The sequence below is a fragment of the Clarias gariepinus genome, chromosome 10 (genome assembly GCF_024256425.1).
Source record: "Clarias gariepinus isolate MV-2021 ecotype Netherlands chromosome 10, CGAR_prim_01v2, whole genome shotgun sequence".
Classification (NCBI taxonomy): domain Eukaryota; kingdom Metazoa; phylum Chordata; class Actinopteri; order Siluriformes; family Clariidae; genus Clarias; species Clarias gariepinus.
Window position 1 is genome coordinate 10,407,262 of NC_071109.1, and position 23,132 is coordinate 10,430,393.

The 23,132-nt window shown below is 40.2% G+C and overlaps 2 protein-coding genes across 3 annotated transcripts in view; both read right to left on the bottom strand.

Moving 5' to 3' along the window:
- Positions 1 to 1,044: 1,044 nt before the first annotated feature.
- ltc4s (leukotriene C4 synthase) lies at positions 1,045 to 3,588 on the bottom strand. The gene is made up of 5 exons (XM_053505513.1): positions 3,475 to 3,588; positions 2,986 to 3,085; positions 2,660 to 2,730; positions 1,317 to 1,398; positions 1,045 to 1,228 (listed from the first exon to the last, which is right to left on the bottom strand). Exons 1-5 carry the CDS (start codon positions 3,530 to 3,532, stop codon positions 1,078 to 1,080), a joined length of 462 nt encoding a protein of 153 aa, XP_053361488.1. The 5' UTR covers positions 3,533 to 3,588; the 3' UTR covers positions 1,045 to 1,077.
- A 3,154-nt stretch (positions 3,589 to 6,742) lies between these two features.
- maml1 (mastermind-like transcriptional coactivator 1) overlaps positions 6,743 to 23,132 on the bottom strand; it is a 28,456-nt gene continuing 12,066 nt past the window's right edge. The window contains exons 2-5 of one of the 2 annotated variants that reach the window (XM_053505465.1): positions 14,327 to 15,715; positions 11,778 to 11,975; positions 11,136 to 11,271; positions 6,743 to 10,072 (exon numbers count right to left, since the gene is read on the bottom strand). In XM_053505465.1, coding sequence (XP_053361440.1) covers positions 9,072 to 10,072; positions 11,136 to 11,271; positions 11,778 to 11,975; positions 14,327 to 15,715 — 2,724 coding nt within the window. In that variant the 3' untranslated portion in view covers positions 6,743 to 9,071. Of the gene's footprint in view, positions 10,073 to 11,135; positions 11,272 to 11,777; positions 11,979 to 14,326; positions 15,716 to 23,132 lie in introns of both variants that reach the window. The other variant, XM_053505464.1, reaches the window with a different exon arrangement.

Below are 23,132 nucleotides of genomic sequence, written 5' to 3' on the forward strand. Positions count from 1 at the left end.
TATTACACAAATGATATCTTTTTCTGATTTTAATAATTAGTCAATACAAATGACAGTCAGTATAATTTTTAAGTCATCAACCATTAGGGTATATTTAACTTTTATTGTACAAACCTCCTAATAATAACAATATTTATTTCAAAAATCAAAAACTGAAAACACACTGTTCCAAATTATTATGCATAAGAACAGTTAGAACATTTTATAGGTTGTAAAAAAATGAAAATAGGCTTTCGTTGAATTTGCAGAATTAGGAGGTCATATTTACTGAAATCAAAAGCTATTTGAATCAAAAACATCCTAACAGGGTATGCTACATCTTAACATAGGACTCCTTCTTTTCTATCACCTTCACAATTCTTGCATCCATTGAACTTGTGAGTTTTTGGACAGTTTCTGTTTGAATTTCTTTGTAGGATGTCAGAATAGCCTCCCAGAGCTGCTGTTTTGATGTGAACTGCCACCTACCCTAGATCAGAGGCACCAGCAGCTTCAAATACCTGTTTGCTTCTTTGTAATGCCATTTTAGCAGCTGCTGTCTTAATCCGATGAATTTGTCTGGCAGAAACCTTCTTCATTCTGCCTTTATCTGCACGAACCCGTCTGTGCTCTGAATCAGCCACAAATGTCTTCACAGTACGATGATCACGCTTAAGTTTCTAATATATAATATCTAATGTTTTTATACCTTGTCCAAAGCATTGCTCTATTTGACACTTTTTGGCAGTACAGACATCCTTTTTCTTTCACATGTTGTTTGAAACCTGTGGCCTGCTTAATAATGTAGAACAACTTTCTTCCCAAAGAGCCCTGAGACGCAATACCATCTATGAGTTTAATTTAAAAACCAAACATTTAATGTTTGACACTTACATCCAATTTCATAATAATTTGGAACACTGTGTAAAGAGGCTATTAAGGAAATAATAGTTTATTTGTCATCGTATAAGTGATAAGTTAATGTATAAAAGGAAATAAAACTTTTTTTTAAAAGAATTTTTTAAATAAAATTGTTATTTAAATCTAATCAGCTTATTAGGGCCATTTAAGACTAAATGAGCTTGCTCATGCCTGCATTCACTCCAGGTGATTCAGGCCGAGCACCTCACTCATATAACCAAGCAGATCCACACCCAAATACACCCGACTCATACAGCAGAGCACACCGAGGGCAGACAGGGCGATCAGCACCCACTGCACCTTCGCTGTGAAGTACAGAGGGGCCAGTCTGAGAGAAAAAAAGAAGTACAGTCATCATGTAAAATTTCATACCAACAAGTACATCATAACAACAGATGACGGTTATAATTCTTTACCTTCCTTGTGCAGATTCCGCATATCCATGGAAGTACTGATATCTTCCATAAATGTACAGGAACCCAAGAAAAGCAGACAAAGCTAGAAAAGTTTGGGTTTTTTTAGTTAAAAAGTTTTTTAAAAATTTTAAATATTAAAAATAATTATTTCAAAAACAAACATTAATTGCTTAAGTAATCATTAAACACTTACTGTATAAGAAAAAAATGAATGTACTTAACAGTACTTCCTTGTTGTTAGTGTAGTACCAAAACTGTGTTGGAGGTTTAACTTTTATCTTTATCTGGGAAGGTGCAAATTTAGCTATACGATTGATGCTTTACCAGCACAGTAAACTACTTTAAAGGTGTTTAACTACGATGGATGTTCAGGTCAAACCGGGACTTAAATGTGCAGAATAACATTGTTGTGTCTCTTCTGCAAGTTGGTGACAAGTTATCTATCGATGAAATTATAAAATTACATCATAAGTTCTAGTTTGATTTAAACTACTCTTGTCCAAAAGGTAACCCTAATAGTACTATGCAAGCCGCGAGAAAAGTTACACTTTATGTCTGGGAGTAAAGAGTTCATTATGTACATGGTATACTGCATATGTGCTAATATAGAAGCCTTTCTGGAGTGTGTTAACGGGGAGGCTTTAGACTTCAAACTGTGTACAGTATTTGGGTTTTCGGACAAAAGTTATCATTACTTTTATAGAGGGAAAAATTTTACCGCTACCAGAATATGTGTAGTGAAGTTTTAAAAATGTAATGTAAAAACATGCATATTATTATTATTTTTTTGGTCATAGAAACACCCGCAAACAACCATAAAAACATGTGATCATGTGCATTTTTGCTATTACTTTGCCTATGTGACCCCGTTTCAAATTTTTTGCTTAGTCATGTATGGGGAAGTTGGTTTAAATGAATTATTGCCTATTTTATGATGGAAAAAAAAGATGTCACTTTTTTCTGCACAATCCTGAGATCTATAGATGTTGTATTTAAAAAACAAACAAACAGCAAAACAAATACGTAATAGCTAAAATGCTCTGAGGATTAAGGGCTAAAGTCAAAAGCTTCCCAAAATGAATAGAAACTGCCGGGATGTTACTGCGTTAACTGTTTCTTCCTGGATTTTTCTAAAATTTCTCATCAGTGCACAGTGTCCAAACAGGTAGAAAACCACTTCCTGCAAACCACTCAGTATTCAATGACATCAGTGCAGTAACCTATAACCTATTTTGCATTTCACATATCAAACACACACATTATTGTTTTTTATGCAAATACATCATGTTATGTTGTGGCATGTACAATTTCAGCCTTCTCGCCTCTTATTGTATGTTGCTTACCTGGGCTAAAGTAAAGTCCAGCAACCCAAAGTGTAATCACAAATAGGGGGAAATATTCAGTGCAATTTGCTCTACAAATAAATAAAAACAGAATTTTTCAGCACACATATTAAGCATTTTAATGCAGATCCACTGCAAATCATTACAGTTTTTACAAAATATATGAAAATCAGCCAACTTTATTTATATATATAGTAGCACACTAATAGCACACTAATCTCCAAATACTAATAGCCTTTTTGTTTTTAAACATTTTTAAAATTGAGATTAATGGTAATTATGTTATGCCATCAAAAAGAATGTAAAACTTGTGCGTGAATATTCACTGTGCTCTGAAGACCCTCTCAAAATCGGGGTGTCCCGTGGTGGCCGGAGGGGGAATGGAGTATTTTCGACGGGCGTAGATCACCTTCAAGGAAAAGTATGCTTGCAGAGACAAAGATGATAATAAAGACTTAATTTATGACCCTTTTTGCATATGCATCCCAAAAACATTCAAAGCATATTCAAATAGTTTGTTTACTGTCAAAAACTAATGTTGACATTGTTTTTAAAGAGCTTATGAGATGGTATAGCGGTTGTTCCTGAGTAAGGCTTTGTCAAGGATTAATATTTAAAAGTATAAGAAATTAGATTCATATTAATTAATATTAATATCATAAATGTTAAGTTGGGAGTTAACAAAGACACAAGACACAAAGTGCTCATCTCACAACTGTGTCCCGACATTACCCTACTAAACTGCACTTAGCACCAATATAACTCTTATAAGAACATGTAGTCAGTATCCAAGGTGTGGCTGAAGTTCATCCTACCTTGTTCCAGCACACCAAGCACTGTAACAGCAGCAACATGCACCACCTGGTCAAGCATAGTTCAGTAGAAATTCACAGGAGGTAAGATCACCGATCTACACTGTCCTTCCTCAACTAAGCACTACCTCATCTACATGTAGGTGGAGGCCAGAGCGGAGCAAGGCAAGTGCATGCATGAATACATGCACACACACCCACACACACCCACCCACACCCATACTGAAAAGGAAGTGCTGGGAAAACTTCATGAAAGAGAAATAGAGGATTTTCCAGCATCTTTCTGACTCACCTAATTTATAGCATTACTATTGAAAAATTTGCATACTTCCCTGTACTGAAAGCACAATATAAATGTTGCTTACTTACATCACAAAGTCATGAGCAGATATTAGATGTGTAAGAAAACTCTTTTTATAGAATTCAAAAAATTTGAATCGAAAAATCGAATTTTAATCATAATTTATAAAGTTAAACTCTTAAATATTCTAATCATTACATGTAAAATCCAGTACTTCACAATACAGTATTAAAATATTTCCTAAGACCAAAATTTAAAAAATTATTTACAATACAGACATTCTGGAAAGGTATTTTAATTTTAGAGCTTACTGTTACTTTGCACCTTCAGGGTCTAGTTTGATTCCCGCTAAAGGTCTGTTTGCATGGAGTTTGCATGACCTCTCCGTGCAGTGTGTGTGTGTGTGCGCGCCCTGGGATGGATTGGCACCCTGTCCACTGTGTACCTCGCCTAAGTCTCCTGGGATTGGCTCCAGGCCCCCGCGACTGTACTCTGGATGAAGCGGTATAGACTCTGGGACCTTGATTTCCAAAACTTTCTGCATGATATTAGTTTTTGAGATACCCTGTATATGTGAAATTAATAATTCCAGAAGCAGGGCAATTTTTCTATTAAAAAAAAAAAACATTGTTTACAAAGCCACACACTCACCTGCCAGTTTATTAGCAACATCTGTACTTTTGCTCATTTATGAAATTTTTTATAATGCATAAAATTCATGATCAAGAGCTTTAGGTACTGTTCACATCAAAGATCAGCTCTGAATCCCAAAAAGCACAATTTAGGTGTTGTAGAACAGGAAATTGATAGTGTGTGAAAGTGCAGCCCAGAGATCAGTATTGTAATGGTTTCTTGTTACTAGGAAACCATAGAGGTTTGGTTGGGGAACTTTTTTTCCCCCGCAACCAAATTTCGCCATCTTGCGTTATCTAAAATTTGAACTTTTAGTGTGACCAAAGGGAGAAAGCCAAAACAGGTATCATCAAATGTAATGTCTTTTCTTAATGAGGATTCATTTTGCAAAGTAACTTGTGGCGCTGATACTTGACTATATTTGTGGTCACTGAGAATATCAGATCAGATCAGATCAAATAAGATTTAACTTCAACTAGATAGAGCTTCCTGGAGAAATTGTAGCGGTACAAACCTCTCATACGTTTACAAAGATATGAGTCTGTACACTCCATGTGATATCAGGGTGCGTGTGTGAAAGTGTGTGTTGAGGGGGCGGAGCTTACCTTTAAAGCCACAACAGGACTGTTATTTTAACCTATATCAGAGCAACCATCAGTTCTAGAGTTTTTATTCTTGAAACCAAAGAGCGGAACGTTTTAGGTTGTGGGACGTCAAGTTTTATTTGTGTATTTCAAAAATGAATCAATTTGAAAATAATCAACAATAGTAGTGAAGCCAGTTTGCTCAGTTAAGCTGAAAAGGAGGACCTCAAACAAAATGCTGTCCATCATGTCCAACACTAATAACCCTCTGTATGGAACTCATGCCAAGGAGAAAAGCATGTTCAGTGGCAGCCTTTTATCATGGAACCGAGTAACGACATATTCAGGAAAACCTTTTAACCCCAGGGCGATACCCTTGTGTGAACACCTCTAGACGAAGCCTAACAGACTCCATCTACTCATTATGTGCTCTTAACTGCATTGACTTTCATAACCTCAGACTTGCACAACTCACTTTCGCACTGTTGTCACTCTTAATTGCTATAATTCAGTTTGCACTAAGCTATCTACTAATACACAACCTCATTCTTCTAAAATATGCACAATCTTTTTATTCTTTGTAGATATTTTTTTTTCTCTTAATCATTTCTGTTAAAGCATGATTATCTTCCCCGATGAATTTCCTTCAAGATTAATAAAGTATGCATGCATGTTTGTATCTTTTCCATGTACATAAGCTTACATACCTCTGTGACTGGCTAGTGTTGCGTTGGCTGACAGGCAAAGGCAAGTACTGTCGAATTTTGTTCCATTTCTGTTGTGCCTCACTTTACAGAAAGATTTAAATGTTTAACCACAGTGGATTTATTGCTGCCTTAAGTTGATTAAGGTTGTTTTTCCTCATACATTAGACTTTTCTAGGATGTTGCTGTATTTAAAACATCGCAAGTTACATTACACACATACACACACAAAAAGAAAACAAGTCACATGTCTCACACATACAAATGTTAACACAGACTCACACAAACACCAACACTCATGTCTCACACACACTCGTATGTCACTCTCTCTCTCTCCCACACGTCGACACAGACTCTCACACCACACACAAACACATTCACTCCTCTCACACGTCTCACACACACACACACACCACAAATGTTAATACACAGACTCACAAATGCGCACAAACACATTCATTCGTCTCACACACTGGAAAACCCACACGTCGCACACACTGAGAAACCCACAAGATTTTGAACATTATACAAAGATAATCCAAATAAACAGTCAGCAAGTTGTGAGGTGCACCTGGGTGGCGATGGCTTTCCGGAGGTCTTAACATGCTCAAAAAACACAGGTTGTGTGGTGCACCCGGGAGGTGAGGGTGCAAGGTGCTTGGTCGCCTCATTGTTACCTGCAACTATATTTGGGACTTCGATTTTCTGGGATGGTGGCGTATTTATAACATCACAAGCTACAGTAAGAAATGTAGAAAGTGACGGTGCATTTTTGCAACAGAAAAAAAAAAATTCTCTCCATGCTCTAGTTCCTCTAGAGGTTATTAAAACAATAACGTCTCTCAAAATAGAGAACTGATTTATAACACCCATCACAAGTGCATAGAAGCAACCATTAGCTATCGCATGGCTTGATTTATTAGTGTCCTTCACTGAAAGTTATATTAACTAGTATTGCAACAAATCTGCTGGCGTGATCCACTGCCAAACAACCATTGTAAACAAAACGACTTACCAAAACATGGAAGAAAAAACCCACACCACACAGCTGTTTCTAGGAACTATATTTACATAATACTCTCCATTTTTTGCAGAGAACAATAATAAAAAGTATAAAATACTTACAAAAATCCGCAACAATGTACATATAAAAATAAGATCTATCTTCTTGAGAACATTAGGAAATGCATACATACAAAAAATATATATATATAAATAAACAAGGAGCCATGTCAGATACTGAAATAAACTTGCTCCTAGATGCAGACAGATAAGCCATACGTCAATTGAGACCCAAATGCGCGCACAGGCATATGCACACGCATACACATTTCTCAGGGTGGAATGTTCAATCGACCCTGATGTAACAAACACAAAGGGTTTGGGAAGATTTAGAAATAAAAAAAATTATAATAATAATAATAAGTGGACAGCACACCTTCACCTATCCAAATGGTTAGAAACATTTGAAGGGAAAAAACATCTGATTTAGTGTAACCTTTATCAGAAATGGTGTTAATGTCCATTTTAGTGTTTTAGCATAATGCTGAATCATTACCTTCCTCAGGTGCTCATGTCCAACAGAATTTTTTTTTTTTTTTTTTAAACAGAAAATGAGAAGTCGGAGAAGCAGAGATTTCGAACTCGAACCAATACAGTGAGCAAAAGAAAAAATAAACCCCATCTTGGAATCAGCCACAAGTGTTTGCGGGTATGATATTCGATTTAAGGCCCTGGGTCTGAACTAAGGCTTGTGGAAATTGAGTGGAAAGAGCATTTATGGTGGCTACCCTCAGTAACAAGTCGATGGTCTCGAATACAGACCACGAACATCTAAAGCATGCAGACTTTTTCTGTCTGGCCTTGGCCTGGATATCCAGCTTTTTAGGCACATAAGCGCCAATTCTAGCAAATGTATATAGCCTTCTCAGCAAGAAGGGAAATAAAAAGCAGTGTGCTTCATACACTCACCCACAGCACAGTCACATGTTTAGTTATATTCATTTGCACAAATTTGGGTTTAAAATGTAATTAATTAGTATTGAAGATACTACACAGATTGATAAATGAAGTGCATCCATTTAGTTAACACTTTCTTCTTATTATTGTTATTTATATGACGGATGTTCAAGTCAAACCGGGAATTTTAATTGTGCAGAATGTCAAAAACAGGTATTTGGGCTAAAAACTCCCTTTATTTCTCTATGTAATCCCTTGCTATACTAATATACTTGTCCCAGTGTTTCACTAGTGCTTGCATACCATCTTGGTGGACAGTTTTCTCAGGATCAGACAACCCGCTTCATGTCTGAAATGCTGGCCTCCCAGGTACCCCTTTAAATGGACCGAACATGTAGAACTGCCTTGGAACAAGGTCAGGACTGTATGTCAATCTTTAAGGATTCGACATTTCACCTTCTGAATGTTCACATTAACAACTGCAGTAAGCTCTAAGCGATCTCAGCCGGGATAAAACCGTTTTTTTCAACTATTTAATGTTTTATTGGAGCGAAGAGTCTCATCACCGCACTGTACTTGAGGCTGTCTGTAAATGTCAGTCAGTTTTTACACCTTCATTCACAAGCCCCGGTTTGATTTGAATGCCTCATGGTATTATTTTCTCTATATCTTCATCGGAGCTACCTGACTGACTTTCCCTTCCTGTGAGGCCCAAGCCAAAGATCAGACCAAGACTTCTGTACAAATGGGGGGACTTTTTGTTTAGAGATGTTAATGTATTTAGATAAAAGAAGTTTTTTTCTGCATTTAAGTTTTTGTAAATTGTTAGATTTTGTAAATTGACAAAAAATCTTGTTTATATGTATTTATTGATTGTGTTTATCTTTCAAAAAGGCCTGATCAGCTGGTATATGTGCTTTCCTTTGTTTTTCGTTAGGCAGAGGTTAGTTTGTCTCTGATCAATTGGTTCAGTTTAGCCAGTTCTGTGTATTTTTTTTAATTTTTATTTAATTTTATTTTTATTTGAAGGTAATCCTGGGTCGCTTGTTCTGTGTTCATCCTGAACCTGATTTCTCTGTTGTGGATTGTGTGGTGGTGGTGTTTTTTTGATAAATAATAACCCTCTCTTTTTTATTTGCACACAGCTTTTTCATGCCTGCTAGCTTGGTCCATCACATGACCCATCAAATTTGGGTGTAATTCAGTGGTTTTAGTACTGAGCCACAGGATCAGTAGTAGAATGTTTTTTTTTTCCCTTTCAGCTTCACAAATTGTTATAAAAGCCCTAGGAATCCTTAAAACACACAGGCTTATTGTGCCCAATATTCATTCTATCAGACACATCTACACACGCACAGTACAGCAGTTCTGACCAGAGAACAGTCAATAATGTTCACGTCACTCTCTTTTGAGCACCAATCACTGATGATTGGCCAAGAGCGCATCCAGGTCATCCATCCATTCCTGTGTAGTCTGGTTCTTTAAAAGCGAGTCCAGGTCGTTATCAACAGGAAAGCTGGCTAAGCTGCCCGCTGACTGGGAATTATATCCAAAAGGCAGCTGCTGATTGGGTGTCCGGGTGACCTGGTAGGCCTGGTTGCACTGCATGCCTGCAGTGCGGTTAGGCACCTGAGCGCCCTGTGGTTGTCCAAACTGCACCAGGTCAGGGAGCACCTGCTGTGACTGAGGTGCTGCTGGCTGTCCCTGCTGAGGCTGCTGCTGCGCCATGGCAGCGCTATTGGCTCTCTGCTGGGCCATGCTGGGCATCATCTGCCCCGGATTCATACCCACCATAGCCCTGGCAGCTGCACCATTCCCCAAGCCAGCCTGGGTGAAGGAAGGGCTGCCAGGTATCTTGGTCATCCTGGGTTGCATGTGGAAACTAGAGTTCGGAAAGCCAGCAGGTAAGGCACCATTGTTCGTATTAGGCTGACCTGCCATGCCTTGTTGAAGCCCTGGATGCTGTTGCTGTTGCCATGACTGGGCCTGTGGGGGCATTGCACCCTGTATATTACTGGTCATGGTGTTGGGCATTGAACTAGGCATGGAGCTTATGTTGTTAGCCATAGCACCGGACATACTGTTAGGCATACGTGCCAGCTGCTGCTGTTTGAGATGGGCCGCCTGCTGGGCTAGAACAACATTGTGTCTGTAGTTCTGCATTGCTGAAATGGGCATTCGCTGCTGGCTGGCGTGGGACGGATGCATAGACATGTTTGCGTAAAGGACCTGCTGGGCTTCAAGACCACCCGCACAAGATGACAGACTCAGATCTGCTTGAGAGGCTGCAGGAGGACCTCCGGGGGCAGGACCAGCCCCCTGACCAATTCCCATCATGCTTTGATTTTGAGAAAACATGCGTTGAACAACAGGACCAGGGCCACCAAGGGAGTTTACGCTGCCCATCGCTTGGGACGAACCTAATGCAGAATAAGGAGAGGAAAGATCAGTGTTAATTAATGGGACACTGAATAAACAAAGCAACAGGGACCCAAAATGATAGCAGCAATCAAATAAAATCCACAACCTGGCACAACAATGGTACCTTGACATATAAAGCTTTTTGTCATATAAGAAACTAAAGCGAATGCTGGCTAAGTTGTACGCACATCTGGAAGCCAATCAAAACTTGTTTGTGGGAGTTTTATCCATATTTTTTGTGCCATTTTGTGCAAAATAGTGAAGACTTGGCACCACTGGTCTCAAGAATGTTAGCAAGCATGGCAGCAAGAAGAAAAAGGGCGCCACACAGCCGGTACCAGGAGGCATCATAACATTTAATATTTTACTTTATTTACATGTCTTTTGTAAATGTTTTGATTGTTTTATATGCAAAAAATATGATTATAGTGTTGTGGCTAGAACATTTATATACAAGATGCATTACGATTATTTCCGACGGGAAAATGCATTTCACAATATAAAATTCCGCCTTAAGAACGCGCCTCTCCAACAAACTAAATTTATATGCGAAGGTACCACTGTATTTCCCTCTTACACAATACTTCTGATATTAAAAACTTATTACTTATAGTTTTGCACATTATGGTAGTTCTTTAACTGGCATACTATTTTTTCCAACTTTACCCAAAATACAATATGTGGTGACACCTAGTCTATTAGACAAGTCATTTATTTTAAGCACATTGTATGCACTCTATCCCTTAAGAACATTATACAAAAAAAAACAAAAAAAAAGTTACACGAGATAAAGCTTATTTAAACAAGTTTAATGACTGACAGCTAGATCTCGCTCTTTGCGATTCAAATGAATCATTCAGTAAGCAGACTTTGCATATCAGGTAGGCTGAATGTTTTACACAGAACAAAGCAAGGCCTGTATGGCAAGAGTGACGCAGCAACTTTTCACACACAGGCCCTTTAAAGAACGAGAGGGAAAGAGATCGAGCAAGCGAGGGAAAAAATAAAAGAGAACGAGAGAGAGAAATGCAAGCTTGAGTAGTCAGGACATTGGGTGGGTACCTGGAAACTGTGAGACCTGTGGCTTCTGCTGGAATGGGTTTTGCTGGGTAGATGGGTTCTGCTGGTCCTGGTACTGAGGTGGTGGACGTGTTAAGTGCCTCTGCATCTGCAGCTCCTGTTGTTGCAGCTGTTTCTCCTGTGAGAAGGGGGGGACCACAGACGTTTTTTTACTAAACTTTACCACATGAGACTCCATTAACACACACAAATTATTAATTTGTCCCTAAACAAATGTCTTGAACCTTTCCCCGTTTTGTAATGGTACAATCTGGACCTAAATTTATAAATATTCCCAACATACCCCATTTTTATGCCCTCACCGAAATGCCCGATGGACTGATCGCTGTTTGAATGGTCGCAAATGTAAAAAAAAAAATTCCAAAAGAATTTAAATTTTGTTTATTCCTTTCATGCTGTTTAACAATTAAATTCATGCCAATACCACCCCCCCCCCCTGCCAACTCTATTATCATTATTTTATTTTTAAATTATTTAAAATTAAGAAATAAAGGTGGGTGCAGTCTTGTGTAAAGGAACTGAAACTGCAATATAGTCTAAAACGATACTGGACGACTGAAAATCTTTTGTAACTCTAAGCACATCTTTAAAGCCAAGACCCAAATGAGCTCTTAAACCCCTGACCTGCTCGACCAACATTTGGCTTTGGAGGAACTGTTTCTGCTGGGGACTCAACATCTGTATCTGCTGCTGCTGCTTCTGCAAGCCACTCAAATACGCTCCATTGTTGTGGTTAGCCGCCATGCCATTGCCACCTTGCTGTGTTACCATGGCACCACCTGGGCCTGGCACGTGAGCGGCAGATGGGTAAGCACCTGTCTCCTGCTGGGAGAGCAAAAGAAATAGCACACATCCATTTATGTCGTATCATAAAGTGCACAGGTAAATATTCCACAATTTGTGTAAAAAAGAAATTTTATATTAAAAATGTGTTTAAAACATTCATTAATGTAGTATGGAGTGTTGTAAATACTCCACAACAAAACAAAAAAAATGAGCTGGTTAGAATTTAGCTGGTAAAAAAAAAAAACTAAATACAAGATTGCTAAATAAATAACTAAATGCATCATTACATAACAGCCTAACCTTTGAATGCTGTGCTCATACAGGTCACTGTTTTTCGTCCTATTAAAAGAGTCTGTTATATTGTACAAAAATCAATATAATATATACACTGGGGTGACTGCACTGCTGTAAACTTTTTCTGTCCACTAGAGGGCAGGATACCAAAACTTTGGTCATGTGCAGAAAGGAGTAAACAATAAGAAGAAAAAAAAACTGAGGAAACGAAAGCAGTCAGCAGGCGAAACTGAAATCTAAAGCACTAAGAACTTTTAACTAAAATGTCACTGACTAGACAGTGAAAAAAAAATTTACATGCTGTGCTTTCGACTGAATTTGTGTCCTACTGGAGGACCTACTGAGGATGAAATTATCAAGTTCATACAGATTAAGAGATAAGTGCTCACTAAGAAAGCAATATCAGAGGCTAATCTGAATGCATAATTTTTAAGTTTGATTCTGGAGAGTGTGCACACTGAGCGAAATCTCCACCAGCACGTTTCGTTAACCAGAGACAAATACAACAGTGCAGCGCCTGCAAATAGCTTTAAAAATAAATCAAGGATGCAATCCCTGGCCACTTTCCATTCATACATTTTCCATTCACGCATTCTTTCTAACTCCCTTTCTCTCTCTTTCTTTCTCTGACTCACAAAAGCATATGCGCAAGGTCATCATGTATGCCTGAAAAAGTCAAGAGCCAAACAGGGTCTAAGAGCAAGACTCTCTCTCCACCCAGAAATGTGCAGTTTACAGGTGGTAGGGCAGCGAGAGAGGGGGGGGAGGGGGACAACAAGAATAGAATAGGCAGATGGAGAAAGAAGAAAACCGTGGCCCAGTGCACTGCAAAAAGGATTGCAGGAACGTGAAAAAGAGCAAAAAGTTCATCTCATGAAAGGGGGGGGGGACAAGTGGGTTAGGCAGCTATATTTAAATAGGGAGAACCGCAAGAGAGACGGGGGCCAATCCCAAAATACTCTTCGCAGGAGGACAGCAAGAGGAGGGGGAGGAACTCTGCATGAAAGACTGCTTTGTCGTCCTGGTGTCCCTCCCTCCATCTTTCTCCCAGTCCCCCTTCTTCCCACTCTCTTCTCTACTGACTCTTCTGTCGCTGAGCTGCAATCTCCTGGCCCGTCCCAGCCCCCACTGCTCTGCTCTGCTGTGTGTGTGTGTGTGTGTGTGTGTGTGTGTGTGTGTGTGTGTGTGTGTGTGTGTGCATGCAAAAAAAAAGTGCAAGAGTGAGCAAGATAAAGGCAGAGAGAGAGAGAGAGAGAGAGAGAGAGAGAGAGAGAACGCCTGCCAGCACTTTGCTCCTTAGCAACCAGCTGACTGACCCAGACAAACTGCGTTCATCCCCAAGGTTGAACAGACCTGCTGCCAGACACACTGGGACAACTGCACACACTCATCCACACTACAAATTCAAACACCACTAAGCAAATCAAAAACCTAGAAAAAAGTAGCACTAACACAAAAACACACCTAGGCTGACCTACGGCTGCAGTTTACCCTGATAACCTTCACTTTACTGTTCTGCAGTGTTATGTCAAAACCTTTCAAAAGCAACTAATCGATCAGCATGCTAGAGACCGATGTTCAGCATCAGTTTCACTTTAATTTCTGCACAAAAAAAGTGGAAATGAGAACATGAGAGAAAGGTGTGAAAGCATATGTTTGCCATGGAGGTTTCCCCTTTTTGTCCTCAGACATACAAAGTTAATATGTAGCTAAATAAAGGAGAGACACAACCTACCTTTTGTTTTACTGACCAACACATTTTTCTGGACAAAAGCTAGTAAGCTACCTTACAGGGGGAAAACAAACCATTTTTACTGCTTACTTCTAACCTAATAAATGCAGAGTAAACAAATGCCATAGTATACTAAACATGATGCCATGAAAACTCCTAAAAAATCAACTAAAAAATAAAATATCATGCATTTAAAAACAAGCTTAGATAATAACTGAACATATAAAAACCCGGTACCAGCTGCAACCTAGTAACGTTGCTTCCAACTAGTCTACATTACAGTTTTACACATACCATAGTTTAGAAACATGTTACAAGAATTTGATTGCCATCTTCAAGATGTGGTACATCAGCCCCTTACCTGCGAGTGTGGGAGATGTGTTGGAGGTCTGAACGGCATGCCAGCAGGCCTCGGCTTCATCTGCTGCTGTTGCTGGTGCTGCTGGAGCTGCTGCTGCTGGCGCTGCTGATGCAGGAGGTTCAGCACTGCTTTGCTCTGGCTCTGTGTGTTCACAGGGCCTCGTGGTCCCCCAGCCTCAAAGTGGCTCAGCGGTTTGGTGTTGTTGTAGTCCAACATGGCGGTTGGGGCTCCAGAGGCTGGTTGATGGCTGAGGGTTCCGGCTGCACCAGGTCCCAACATAGGGTGCCCACTGGATGGCATGTATGCCCCTGGGGCACTGGCTTTTGGAGAGCCTTTAGCAGGCTTCTGACCAGACATGAGGAGGGACTTAGCATTCTGGAAGTCAGAGGGAAAGAGTGAGGGGCTGGTAGGCTTTTCCAGGCCAAATGCGCCACCTCCGAGTGGACTCTGATTAGGGGGGGCACTCTGCCAAGTGGAGGGATGATTGGGCTGCTGGTGAAATTTGGGTGCCGGCTGCTGCTGTTGTTTCTGATGTTTCTGTCCCTGGTGCTGGTGGTTTTGCATAAGCTGCGCTGCTCTTTTTTGCTCTCGAGCAGCTAACTGCTGCAGCTGTTGCGCCGGCGACAAGTCTTTGGGTGGCATCAGGTGGTTCTGCAATGGCCTGGGCTGGCTAGGCTGCTGCTGCTGCTGCATGTGCTGATGTCCAGACAGAGCAGGTGAGGAGGCAGAGGCTGACGACATGCTTGGGGAGCTGGCATGCATCGGAGGCCCAGACGAGGCGGATGGGATGTGTGGTGACCCAGTGCGTGTGTCCTGCTCAAAGGCAGAAGAGGATGGTGCTGGGGAAAACTCTGTCTTCACCGTGCCAGCAAGATCTGCAGGAAGGAGGCTGGTAGGTGCAACTGAGCCAGATGTCACCTCAGAATCCTTGCGGTCCTCAAAGCCATCATTAAACAGCTCTTGGATTTCTTCATAAGGCACTGAGCGATTAAACTCCTCCATGAGCTCAGTCCATTCCTGCTCATTCAGGTTCAGGTCAGGCAGAATGATGTTGCCATTGCCCCCGCCAGCAGGCAGGATGTCATCCATCGGCTCTTGCTTCAGCTCCTTCTGACGGATGTCAGAGTCAGTGGATAGAGCGACGCCATTTTGCTCAGCAGTGCCCACCGCTGATGTGCCATTCAGCGCCAAGTCAGCAGCCAAACCATGTTTGGTGTCCATGGGTGAAAGAGGGGGTATGGTGCCATTTGATGTCCCATTTAGACTACCCAAAGCGTCTTCCAAACATGATTTTTTGGTCGGAGGGTAGCCATCACCAAATCCGTTCATCTGGTCACGGCCACCAGGGGGGCTAGCGTTCTCAAGTTTCCTCTTTACTGTCTCTTGCAGCTAGGGAGAATAAAAATAAAAACATAATTAATGTCAGATTTTAACAAAGGTTTTTTTTTTTTTTGTCAGATGTTAATTGGTCCACGGATGTAGCATGGATGTAGGCTACTAATAAAATAGTAAGTGTTCTTTGAGAGCCAAGCACTTGTTTCAATCAAGAGGATACTGACCTAGGCGCTAGTCAATTTCTACATTTGGCAAACTGTCAGTCAGTAAACTAGGGTAAAACTGCAGGCTGTACTTATCTCGTGCATGTGGGCCACCAAAATTTAGATGTTGGAGCATCATTTCTAAATCACATGAGATCAGCAGATGATACTAATCACATGCAAATAAGGCTTTATTTGAAAACCACGTGCGTTAGCAGCCTTACTCAACAATACGTCCACAGCCACTTAACCAGTGCGTTCACTGTCAAATTGTGTTTTGAGACTTGATAGTCATTTGAGGAGGTAAAACAACATTGTTTCTTTATAATCCTTCAGGTTATACACCCTGTAATATAAAGCTGCTCGGTAAAAATGTAGATGGTAAATGTAATGTTGGTAAATGTTCTACCCTTATATTTGAAGGTAATTTGTATTGTTTAAATGATGCACTTGGTTTTTAATTGAAAAAAGTTATAAGGAACAGAGGATTTTTTCAATATTTTTTTAAGTTTAAAATTGTAACAAAATCAGGGGAAAGGTGATATAGAATCTGAATATTTATAAAAAATCATGAAACTTGTAGAATCGCAATATTAACCGAATCAGCACCAATGTATCGGGATAATATTTTATTGAGAGGTAACGGGTGATTGCCATTTCTACTGCCTTCTGTTTAATCTCCAGCCCCAGCTAGCTGAGGAAGCAGTTTCATTTGAACACAAGCTGAGCTAAAGGCCTGCCAAGCCATTCTTAACACCCCCGCAAACACACACACACACAACCATTAAAAAAAGACCAGTTACTGCAGGGCTTTCCAAACCAGAAAAACTGGTCTTTCTTTTTGCACGCTTGTGCTGGCATCATCACCTTCAAGTTACGCATGCACACCCTTTCTCACATTCCCAAAACCTATTCCCCAAGACATTTTACTAAGCCATCTCTGTTGCCTCTGCTCTTAATGTATTTCTTTTTTTTCACTATCCCGTCTTTCTCTCTGCCTTCATGACTCCCCCTCTTCACAACCATGGCCACCACAGGGCTGAGCCACATGAGGCTAATTATCATGTGTATAGATGTACGAACCACAACAAAAGAGGCGGCGCTGTGGCTGCAGTTGGGTTGAGGGAGCATGCCGAATTCCTGGCCGGGTGCTGCTTGCCTTTGAGGCCACAATGAGGTAGAGCGAGGGCTGCCCGCCTTAGCCAAGCGCCAACGAACTGGGCATGCAGGCCGCTGGAAGCTGCTTGGCAGCACTGTAGCTTTAGTGTAGCATTACGCCAAGCAGCAAGCTGACAACGACTGCTCGGCTGCTGACAGTGCTCTAACACAGCAAGCATATAATTACAAATGGAAAAGTCTTGGACAATGAAACTTCTTTTAAAATGGTATTAGAAGGGAAAGCTATGGACATGTGGTGGAAAACAGCCAGTATGTTCTACTGATATCCAAGCCTGATACTGTATGAGCAGCTGAGTAAGAGCAAATGTAGGCCAACTGCTTAGCAGGTAAGCTAAATTTTGCTGAGTCATTCGCGCAAGGAGGGGATTGGGGGTGGCAGGGCGGGGAAGGGGGGGTGTGACAGCACACTGCAAAAAAGGGACGAATTCTCAAGATATGCCATCGAATCATTTATGTAAGGCATTATAAATTAAAGCTGAGCTCTCAAGCAGTGCACGCTGAACTTTGGCCCAAGCCAGCGGTTTTGCAACCCTCGTCACAAAAAAACCCTGTGCCCTGCACAATTGAGGGTGTGTTCACAGAAACGACTGTTTCTAAGCACCCTTGACCACAAGGTCTGGTTCATTTTGATCAGTGAGAACACAATCATTCCACACTCCAATCAGTTTTGAAAGCCATCATACCCGAGACCGGAAGTAGTTTGCTGTCTAGACGTGACGTCATCAATGCCATCGGTCCCCTCTGAGATCTGTGTGCACATAGCATGCGTCCATCCCATCCTCTTGACCTACACAGCCATAGCTGATACAGCGAGAAGACGCGTGAGAGCGGCGCTCTTGACATTTTTCCTGAAATAGGTCGGCTCACAAAGCAACTAGTGGCATACTGCCACCTGCTGTATCGGAGGGTGTAAATGCACAACCAAACCCAAGAACAGAGCACCAAAAAAAACCCCCCAAAAAAATTAAGAACGCCCGCCAGTAGGGAGAAGCATTAATCGTTCCGATCTATCAACAAACCTGATTTAACTATTCACTTAATTAACAGCCTAGATTTGGTGAGATAAAGCAGGGGTAGGGGGTAAGAACTAAAATATGCAGGATCAGGTTTGTTTAAACCCAAATATGGGAAACTATGGTGTAAGCTCCGTGCAGCATACTAATGCTTTCTATTGCAGGGTAAGGGTCCAGTATGGACGCAAGCATCAGCACACAAAGACACGCACAGCTGTCCTGGGGCATCAGGAACAATGGTGAGTCATCTGTGTGGGTGTGCTGGCGGGGGAGGGGGAGCTGAGTCATCCTAAAATAAAAAAAAGCCCCCTATCAGCCGCTTTCCTTCGGCCTGCCTTTCTATGCTGCACCAGAAACTGGATAATCTACTGCACACCATGTACTCTTCCATCATCATATTGTGAATAATTTACACATGACCTGCGTTTAAAGACAGCTGTGATCTAATTTAAGATAATTAACACGACTGCGATAATGTTCTTGATCGTCATTTTGCACTGAAAGTCTCAGTAATGTCCCCGAGCTATCACCCGATGTGGCATCAGCTGTGGCGCTGAAGATACCTTAGGAATGAGATATTGGCAGCTGGCGATATATCTGTGATTGATGCACTGCATATGGAATTTTAAAAGCCCAATCATCATGCAGGGTTTTTTTTTTCGCTTTTATCACGAGTGACACAGTGGGCTTGACGCCGCATTCAGTTGTGTCTGCCAAGTAACCGTTACTGTATTTTCACTTTCGTACCCATTTGTATTCGAGCAAAGCAAATTCAAGCAAAAATCCTTTCCACTGTAGCCAGATGAAAAAGCTGAGGGGAATAAACTCACACTGTATGGAATACAGCCGGTTTAATAAAGACAGAATCTTGGCAAGCGTTTTCGTGTCTGTAGTAATCACCTCTACAGGCAGTGAAATTTGCAGTTATGTAATCAGTGCTGATTTATCCATTGCTTGACGCCCAAATATTCAATCCCAGGCCCAATAGTTGCTTAATCGTGCTTAAAGTCTTTTCACGTTATATGATGCAAATCTTGTAACGATAGAGCTGCGTTGAAATAAAATGACTTCATTCTGCTTGGAGAACACCACTGAGCCGCAGGATCCAGGCTCGTGCGTTTCCGTTTATGGCTCCCTCATTGCCGCTGCCGTATTCGTAGCTGTCCAACAAGTTTCGTCTAATGATTGACGCCCTCCTTTTAGTGGCTCTCGGACATACAAACATAAATCCAAACATTTTCGCATCATTGCAGTCAGACTTCCCCCCCGCCCCCCTTTTTGGGTTCGGCCACCAACTACCAACCAAATAATTTTTTAAACTCTGTTTTTCTACCTTAATTAAACGATTAATTAGACCCTACAATATAACAGATGTAATTGCTCTCTAATTAATAAGGATCACTATTTTCTGCATTTAAAAATATGACAAAATAGTGAGATGGCGCAAGTCTATAATAATCTTTTTTTAAATAAATTTTTTAAGGCACGCCAGGTGCAACCACAAAACCCATGTGCATTAACAAGTTGGAATAATCTGGCACAAATGCTGAACAAATTAAAGCCCAGCCGGTTCTCCGCAAAAAGAAAAATCAGTCTGACAGGATTTTGCGTAGGTGTGCACATAAAGATACCGATAACCTATTAAAGCAGTTAATGCCCTGAAAATACGCATAAGAGCAAACATAATCCGCGTCCTTTTTTCCTTCCCCTCAGAAAACCTACACTCACCAATGTAACCAAACAGGATCAACTAATAGTTTGTTATAAAGGACGTTCTTTAATATTGTACTTCTGATGCACGCAAACCCAGGGCCGAAAATGGGTGCGGTAACATGAATCTGCCATTGTATGCGGAGCTGAGACAATAACAGAGACAAAGTGTGATTAAAAACAAAAAAAACTTCATAAGGAGGAGGAGACAACGGCCAACTGCCTCTTGTGCTACTTTACGTGGTTAGGATTCAATTATTTTCCTCATTAAGTAAAAAGGTGAAATTAGACCTTGACTACAGTTTGTCCACACTCTAAAATTTAAACACAATTGTGTATAAACTTTATTCACCTTAAGATCGGAAAACATAATATTTATATGTCTTTTGGAAATGTTTTGTCACCTATATTTGATATTGAAAATAAATCCTGGATTCTAGTCACAAAAGTATGGCTCCACAAATAGACAGCTTAATCAAGCCCTGTTTGATTTATTATCCACTTTATCACAGCTGCTAGGTGATTGGTATTTAACATGTTGGTCAGTGTGAAATTTATTTAGTTTTTTACTGAAATCAGTTTTCCCAGCAAGAAGCAGGCCATCATCCAGATTATCTTCATAAATGACGCCGATGTGATCACTAGCAGTCTTTAGATTTTATCACTAAAATGTAGCAAAAGATTAATTATTGACGATTAAATAAAGCTAAGAAAAAAGCTGTAGCATAAAGTGTGTTGGCTAATAGATGGCAGTGTTATTGAGATATATCATGATGAAAAATGATGAATAATAAAAATAGGAAAAAACGGGAACGTGTTCGCCTCGTCGTCTGGAAACCGTGAGGTTGAATCCTTCTACAGTCGTCTGTAGGCAGGAGCTCTATTACACCAAAATATTGAATGTATTAAACAAAAAAAGGGGGAAAATGCGAATAGAGAGTTTTAAAAAAAGGGGGAAAATGCGAATGGACAGTGCTTGGATCCATAATTTAAAAGTTCCCCCAAGGACAGGATTCATGAGCTCATAGTTAAAACCTCCACCAAGTAAATGAGGATTTTTCATATTGATCATAAACATTAGAAGAGAATAAAGAGCACATCTCCTCTGCTGCTTGCTAGTTTACTCATTTATTTTCTGTAAACAAAATAAATAAATTTTGTATTGATGCACTGAACAAGCTAAATACATCACTAAGTCAATAAATGAGTGTAAACACGTAAACAACTCAATCGAAACAGTATGACCTGATCGGAATGAATTTTTAGTGGGATTGAGAGGAGTTGTAAATGTTTGATAACCCGTTCGGTAGAAAAATATTAGGCTCGTAAACACTTGATCGGATGGTCTCTCTCTCTCATTGGAATAAATACATTCTTTCTGCGCATGTTTGCACCACATGGTGGTAACTTGAGTTCCTGAGAAGGAAATTTTCCATCAATTCCTGATCTTTAAACTCCATGAGAACATCCCGCTCCCACATGTCAAGACTTTCATTCACTGAGTCTCTGGTTGAGAAAGAGGCACTGATAAGTTCACCGTTTCATATATGGTAAAGCATCTAACAAGTCATACACGAGACTGAATTCTTATATCCCTCCTTCTGCTCTGACTGGTTATATCAGAAAAAGATATGAAGAAACACAATGTGCACATAAAAATAAAAAACATGATAAAATTAATTCTGATTAAATGCTTTGTCCACGTAAACTTGCATCTTATCGAATCAGCATCCATGTAACCAGGTATGTTGAAATCTTTAATCAAAATGATTTCAATCGGATTAAAAGCAATTGGATGGGAATCACCAGTCTCCACCTGATACAATATCACGATACCCGGGTGCTGGTTTGATTAAAAATGGAAAAAATTCAGCAAAAAAACAAGCTACATTGTTACGGAGCAGCACGCATCTCTTTCGTCCGCCCTAATTATTATTTCTAATCAAACTTACCAAATAATTCATGACTACCACATGGAATAAAAAATCTTGTCGGATTACAAAGAGGCGACAACATTTTATTTTTACAAATGCATCCAAAATCTGAAAACAATACATGACATGCAGGGCTTCTTATGCGCATGATTAGTAATATGTGGGGTCGAGACTAATTAGCTCACAGAGTTTGTAGAAAAAGACATTCAGAACAACACATTTCCCCCATGTCTAATAGCTATTGTGTTATGTTAATTACCTATTATTTAGCTTAGCGCGATGTTTTTTTTTTTTTTTTGAGCAAACCAAACATGAACATGGACAGGGTGGTACACTATTACAAAAATTTTTAGAAACAAAAGAAACATCACAGAAGCGTGCTGTTAAAAAGAAGACAAACTCTATCAGAAGCGTGCAGTCATAGGCTGAGGAATAACTTTCCCGATATTGCAAACCCAGTTTTTCGAGCCCAAGTATACCGACCAAAAAAAACTCTGGGAAGAACGATGCCACCTGCGATCGATTAATTAGTAGTCGGGTAACGCCAGCCCATTCTGCTGACAACCAATGCAAGTATATTTCAGACCCGAGGAAATCCTAAAATTTACTGCTGCAACAATTTTTGCAGGTCAGACCAGCCTATTGTCTTAAACATATCCCTTAGACATTCTCTTGTTTTCCACTCATTCTGACACATATGCCATTTCATAAAAATTTCAGCAAGGCTTGAAATTTAAAGTTTTAAACTGGTTATGCAGCTATTTAATTTCTACGTCTTTTGGCTTCACTTTTATCTTTAACTAGCTAGAGGAGTTCAGATAAGGTAATAAAACCTAAGAAATTTTCTTGGTATCAAGTTTTATCAAACTGCTGCAAGGTGAAGCTTTTTATTTTTTCCATGCATCTGCTTAAAGTTTAGCCAATGAGATGTTCCTGTAACATTTTAAAAAACACACCGCATTGATCACATCTTATTTCAACGCCATACTTTCCTACTAGAGGTATAACACTTCATCTAGAAAAACATGGGGATTTGGTTTATCAACCTTGTTTTCATGGAGACAAGTATTGTGGGTGGGTGTGTGTGTGTACCCCACTCCTTCCTTACTGTAACATCAGCAGCATAATCAATCTAACTTATTTCTAATTGCTAAAACTGCTGTTCAATCTGTGCAGTCTCTGCAGGAGACCAAACTGCTGTCCTATTTTATCTTTTCTATTTACAGAAATTTTAGGTTGATAAAAAGGAAACGCTGGTAGAGAAAGTTTTCATGTAAAAGCGGGGGGGGGGGGGATTCAAGTTTTTGTAAAATGGCAAAGTCAAAGCGTAAAACACGGATATCTGTGGTTGCGTGTGCTTGAATGTGCCAGGACTATGCTTATCACGTCTGCTGATCAGGTTGATACTCTGTGGTCTATGTGATAGTGTGTG

Bases quoted from the DNA above. Each gene is read 5' to 3' on its own strand.
- ltc4s (XM_053505513.1), bottom strand. From the start codon at position 3,532: ATGCTTGACCAGGTGGTGCATGTTGCTGCTGTTACAGTGCTTGGTGTG. The intron at 3,086-3,474 runs GTAGGATGAACT...TGTCTCTGCAAG, and splicing joins GCTTGGTGTGCTGGAACAAG to CATACTTTTCCTTGAAGGTG. The intron at 1,229-1,316 runs GTAAAGAATTAT...TTTTTCTCTCAG, and splicing joins GCGGAATCTGCACAAGGAAG to ACTGGCCCCTCTGTACTTCA.